Source organism: Cervus canadensis, chromosome X (genome assembly GCF_019320065.1).
Source record: "Cervus canadensis isolate Bull #8, Minnesota chromosome X, ASM1932006v1, whole genome shotgun sequence".
NCBI classification, from domain to species: Eukaryota; Metazoa; Chordata; class Mammalia; order Artiodactyla; family Cervidae; genus Cervus; species Cervus canadensis.
In genome coordinates this window covers 55,292,287-55,298,286 of record NC_057419.1, presented here as the reverse complement: position 1 = coordinate 55,298,286, position 6,000 = coordinate 55,292,287, and the positions used below count along the sequence as shown (strand labels likewise).

The window sequence follows — 6,000 nt, the reverse complement described above, 5'->3', positions numbered from 1 at the left end:
GTAGCAGAATCAAGACTCAAACCCAGATGGTCTGAGTCCAGCAGTTCTATTTTGAACCATTATCTTATTTTCTCAGCCCTGCTCTAGACTGTCTTGGCCTCTGACTATTCTGCACATTGTAAGTTTCATGTCTATGAGAGTCTTAATTATTATGGGACCATAAGTCCTTCCTGTCTCAAGGCTAAAATCTGTGTCAGAAAGGACCAGGATTGGGGCCTTGCCCCACCAACCCCTTTCTCATATCTGCTACCTTTTAAGATGATCTGTGCTAAGTGACCTTTCTGTGGCCTCAGTTACTGGGCTCCTGTGGATGTTTATAGGAAAGAAAAATCCCACCCTGAGTCAACCCAGCAAACAGACAACCCCAGAACTCTAGTATGTTTAGTTTCCATTCATTTTACAGCTAGATGACGGGGAAAAGGGAGACATGGAACTGGCCCCTCTCCAGGCAAGATGCCAACCCCAGCTCTTGGACAATCCTGGCTTATGTGTATTCAATGCCACATTCAGAGCCTTCCTCACCCTACAGGATAGTCCCTCCTTCTCAAGAGAAGGGATACCTGGAGATTTTAAAGAGCACAAGTTTGGAGATTGGGCTCAAACCTTCTGAACATGAACAACAACACCAGGCCAGAGATATCATCATGTCTAAGTGGAGATGCTTCATCCACATCAGCTTTTTGTTGACCGTTCTCCTGGAACTGATATACCAGGTCCTTCTGGGCCCTCCTCATCAAGCACAAAGGTTGGTTCTGGGGTGATGGAACAGAGCTCTTGGATTTTCAAGGAAATTAACTCTTTGAGGGCAAGAGGGGATGGTTATTTAGTCTGCTTTTTCAGTCCTAGGAATCTAGGGCCAGAGGGAAGAGTTAACTATTTTCTGAGCACATGTCAGTTGCTGTATCAGGGATTTTAGCGTTGTTATTTAATTGAGTCCTTACAGCTTCCTTGTGAGCTAATTTCTACTATTATCCCTGTCACATAGAGAGGAAACTGAGGCTCAGTTTCTGAGATTAAGTACAGGAAGTGGCAAAACCTGAATTTGATTCTAGGTCCATCTGGTCACAAATGCCCTCACTTCCCACTGCCCCACACTGAGAATGAACTAGATATGTGGGTAGACGGAGGGATCACAGCTTCAGAAAAGGTGAGGAATGAGATCGATATGTTACTTACTGTGTGACCTCAGGTGCTGGGTCCAGTTAACATATCCGTACAATATGAACAAAAATATTATGTAGCCCACAGAGCCAAGATGAGGCTTAAGTAAGATCATGGGTGCCAAATGCTTATCTTGCTTTTAGTGCCTGATTGCACTTATCAGGTGCAACTCTTTTTTTTCTCTCTCTCTTTTGGCCAAGCCTTGCTACAGACTTATTTGCAGATTGAACTTCTGTGCAGAGTACGTCATGCGAAATGCCAGGCTGGATGAAGCACAAGCTGGAATCAAGATTGCCAGAGAAATATCAGCAACCTCAGATATGTAGAGGACATCCTAATGGCATAAAGTGAGGAGTAACAAAAGAACCACCTGATGAAGGTGTACGCGGAGAGTGAAAATGCTGGCTTAAAGTTCAACATTCAAAAAACTAAGATCATGCATCCAGCCCCATCACTTCATAGCAAATAGATGGGGAAAAAAATGGAACCAGTGACAGACTTTATTTTCATGGGCTCCAAAATCACTGTGGACAGAGACTGCAGCCATGATATTAAAAGATGCTTCCTCCTTGGAAGAAAAGCTATGACAAACCTAGACAGCATATTAAAAAGCAGAAACATCACTTTACCAATAAAAGTCCATCTAGTCAAAGCTATGGTTTTTCCAGTAATGTACAGATGTGAGAGTTGGACCATAAAGAAAACTAAGAACCAAAGAATTGATGCTTTCAAACTGTGGTGCTGAAGAAGACTCTTGAAATTCCCTTGGACAGCAAGGAGATGAAAGCAGTCAATCCTAAAGGAAATCAACCCTGAATGTTCATTAGAAGAACTGATGCTGAAGCTGAAGCTCCAATACTTTAGCCACCTGATGTGAAGAGCTGACTCATTTGGAAAAGCCCCTGATGTTGGGAAAGATTGAGGGTAGGAGGAGAAGGGGGTGACAGAGGTTGAGATGGTTGGATGACATCATCGACTCAATGGACATGAGTTTGAGCAAACTCTGGGAGATAGTGAAGGACATGGAAGCCTGGTGTGCTGCAGTCCATTGAGTAGCAAAAATTTGGACACGACTGAGTGACTGAACAACAACAATGCAACATGCAAGACATTAGTTTTCTAACCAGGAATAGAACCTGCACCCCTGCAGTGGAAGTGCAGAGTCTTAACTATTGGACAGCCAGGGAAGTACCCAGGTGCAATTCTTTACACCTGAGTTCCAAAAAAGGGAATTGAGAAAGGAAGTGTTAGTTGCTCAGTTGTGTCCGACTCTTTGCTACCCCATGAACAGTAGCTTGCCAGGCTCCTCTGTCCATGAGATTTCCCAGACAAGAATGCTGGAATAGGTTGCCATTTTCTTCTCCTGGGGATCTTCCCGAATCAGAGATTGAGGGTCTCCTGCATTGCAGGCAGATTCTTTACCATCTGAGCCACAAGGGAAAACTTTAAAAAAGGGAGAATAGATTTGGTGATACAGAGATAGACATGTATATCAGTGTCTTGTATAGAGTAGAGCTCAATGAATGACAGCCACTATGTTATATTCTAAAGCCTTGCTACTCAAAGTAAAATTCATGGAGAAGGAGCATCAACATCACCTGGGAGTTTGTTACAAAGTCAAAATCTCAGTCTTCACTCTAGACTGGCTAAATCAGAATCTGCATTTTAAAAAGATACAAGATTTTGCACAACAAAGGAAACTATAAGCAAGGTGAAAAGACAGCCCTCAGATTGGGAGAAAATAATAGCAAACGAAGCAACAAAGGACTAATCTCAAAAATATACAAGCAACTCCTGCAGCTCAATTCCAGAAAAATAAATGACCCAATCAAAAAATGGGCCAAAGAACTAAACAGACATTTCTCCAAAGAAGACATACAGATGGCTAACAAACACATGAAAAGATGCTCAACATCACTCATTATCAGAGAAATGCAAATCAAAACCACAATGAGGTACCATTACATGCCAGTCAGGATGGCTGCTATCCAAAAGTCTACAAGCAATAAATGCTGGAGAGGGTGTGGAGAAAAGGGAACCCTCTTACACTGTTGGTGGGAATGCAAACTAGTACAGCCACTATGGAGAACAGTATGGAGATTCCTTAAAAACCTGGAAATAGAACTGCCATATGACCTAGCAATCCCACTTCTGGGCATACACACCGAGGAAACCAGATCTGAAAGAGACACGTGCACCCCAATGTTCATCGCAGCACTGTTTATAATAACCAGGACATGGAAGCAACCTATATGTCCATCAGCAGACGAATGGATAAGGAAGCTGTGGTACATATACACCATGGAATATTACTCAGCCATTAAAAAGAATATATTTGAATCAGCTCTAATGAGATGGATGAAACTGGAGCCTATTATACAGAGTGAAGTAAGCTAGAAAGATAAAGAACATTACAGCATACTAACACATATATATGGAATTTAGAAAGATGGTAATGATAACCCTATACGCAAAACAGAAAAAGAGACACAGATGTACAGAACAGACTTTTGGACTCTGTGGGAGAAGGCGAGGGTGGGATGTTTCAAGAGAACAGCATTGAAACATGTATATTATCTATAGTGAAATAGATCACCAGCCCAGGTTGGATGCATGAGACAAGTGCTCGGGCCTGGTGCACTGGGAAGACTCAGAGGGATTGGGTAGAGAGGGAGGTGGGAGGGGGGATCGGGATGGGGAATACATGTAAATCCATGGCTGATTCATGTCAATGTATGACAAAACCCACTGCAATGTTGTGAAGTAATTAGCCTCCAACTAATAAAAATAAATGAAAATAAAATAAAATAAAAAGATACAAGAAATTCATGTGCACATTACAGTTGGAGAAGAACTTGTCCCTTGATTTGTGATCTTCTGTGAGTCTTCAGTTCTGAGACTTCTTAAAGCTCACTCAAATATTAGGCAGGTCCACAAAATGAATGACAGAGTGTGTTTTCTCTCTTCTCTGGGCCTCAGTTTCTAAACCTGTACCTTCAGTCTTGTCCAGGAGCCCTGGGCCAAGGATAGAGTCTGTCTAACCCAGCTTCCTGTTTTCCCTCCGCTATTGATGAAAAGCTACTCCATGCATTCTACCATGGTTTCCCACTATGCCCACAGCTTGGTCACCTCTGTTCAGGCCCAGTGCCGAGGCCCGTGAAGCCATCTTTGACCTGGATCTGCCTCACTTTGCTTTTATCTCCAATTTTACCATGTAAATCTGCTTCCAAAATCACTGTTTTATTCATATGTGCAAACATTTATTCATTCTTTTGTTCATTCTTTCAGCAAACGTAGTGATAAAGAGCATGCACTCTTGAGTTTGAATCCTGGTTCTGCCAGCTATGAAACTCAGGACAAGTGATGTCACTTATCAGCATCTAATTTTACATATCCATAAAATGGGGATAAGATTGAACCCACTTGCGAGGATTAAATTAACTAATACACAAGAAAATATATGCTAAAATTAGTGGCAGGCAGATAATATGTCATTGATAATATTTGTTTGATTATTTTTTGAACCAAAAACTTCTTGAGGCTGACTATGTGACTTACACTGGGCTTGGTATTATGGAAAGAGGAAGATTAATTGCAGTGGTCCTACTTCCAAAGAGTTCACAATCTAATGGGGGAAATAAAAATGAAAATAGATAATTTTAATAAAGTATGCTGGGAAGAAAGAGAAGCAAGAATGTGGAATAGTAGGAATGGTGAGGCCAACCAGGAGACAATGGTCAGTTTCCCTGACCCATACCAATGACAAAAATGACACCTCAACTGAGTTTTGAAACATGAGCTGTCATCAGGAAAACAGGGTGAGGGCAGGGCTGGGGAATCCAGGCGAAAGGATCACGGGAACAAATGTTTCCTCATTAGGGGATCTGGAAGGCCTTCAGTGTCACTGGAGTGTAGGGCACAAGCAGTGGTAGAGCGTAGTCAAAAATGAGACTGGAGAGGTAAGGAAGAACTATGTGGTAGAGGGCAGCCGAGTCCCTGGCACTTACTTGATGGTCTCCAAACCATCTTATCTGTTTGCAGACCCATCAGAAAAAACTTGACCATGTACTTCCCAAGTATATATTATTTATTAATTTATATCATCTATAAATATACTACTCAGCAAATAGATTTATCTTGAAGCATACAAAAATATAAGGAGCTCGGAACAACATCCACATAAGAGCTGCTGAGGGCTAAAGCAGTGCAGTGAGGTGGGATTTGAGAAATCATAAAGAGGGAGAAACAACCTGGTGCATACATGTGGGGAGTGAGTAAGTAAACATAGAGGGTGCCCACCTGATTCCAGCTTGTCTGACCTGGTAGATGACAGTGCCTTCTTTGAGATGGTAAATGTGAGAGGAGGGGCAAATAAGAAGCTTACTGAGGCCTCACTGGCTTATAAAATACCTTAATATGAATTAGAAAATGGCTCCTGGCTTGTCTCAGATTTAGCAGATGAGTGAGTTCAGCACAGCCATAGATTTGGCCTTTGCTCAGACCCCCTCATGAGAGGTGGGCTTTGTGCATAAAGAATCTATAAGCCTCTATCAACAGCAGCCCTAGGGCTTGAGTTTTGTCATCAGGAACCTCCTGGCCTTGGTGGACAGATGGCACTCCCCTAAAGAGAGGAAAGGTTGGAGGAGGTAGGCAGTGTGCACCTGCCTAGGGAGTTTATGGGAAAAGAGCTGAGGTATTAAAGAGGGCTTCCTGGAAGCATGATTTCCAAATAGGTAAGATTGGAAGGAACCGGGATCACTGTACATGGATAATTCAGGAAAATCATAGGCAAAAAAGATGGCATGGGTTTGGCATATGAGGACTAACCAGGGAGGTTGC

At 42.4% G+C, this 6,000-nt stretch overlaps 1 protein-coding gene across 1 annotated transcript in view; it reads left to right on the top strand.

The window, feature by feature from the left end:
* The first annotated feature begins 644 nt into the window (after nucleotides 1–644).
* ITIH6 (inter-alpha-trypsin inhibitor heavy chain family member 6) overlaps nucleotides 645–6,000 on the top strand; it is a 34,182-nt gene continuing 28,826 nt past the window's right edge. The window contains 3 exon segments of the mRNA XM_043459745.1: nucleotides 645–713; nucleotides 4,208–4,290; nucleotides 4,292–4,375. Coding sequence (XP_043315680.1) covers nucleotides 645–713; nucleotides 4,208–4,290; nucleotides 4,292–4,375 — 236 coding nt within the window.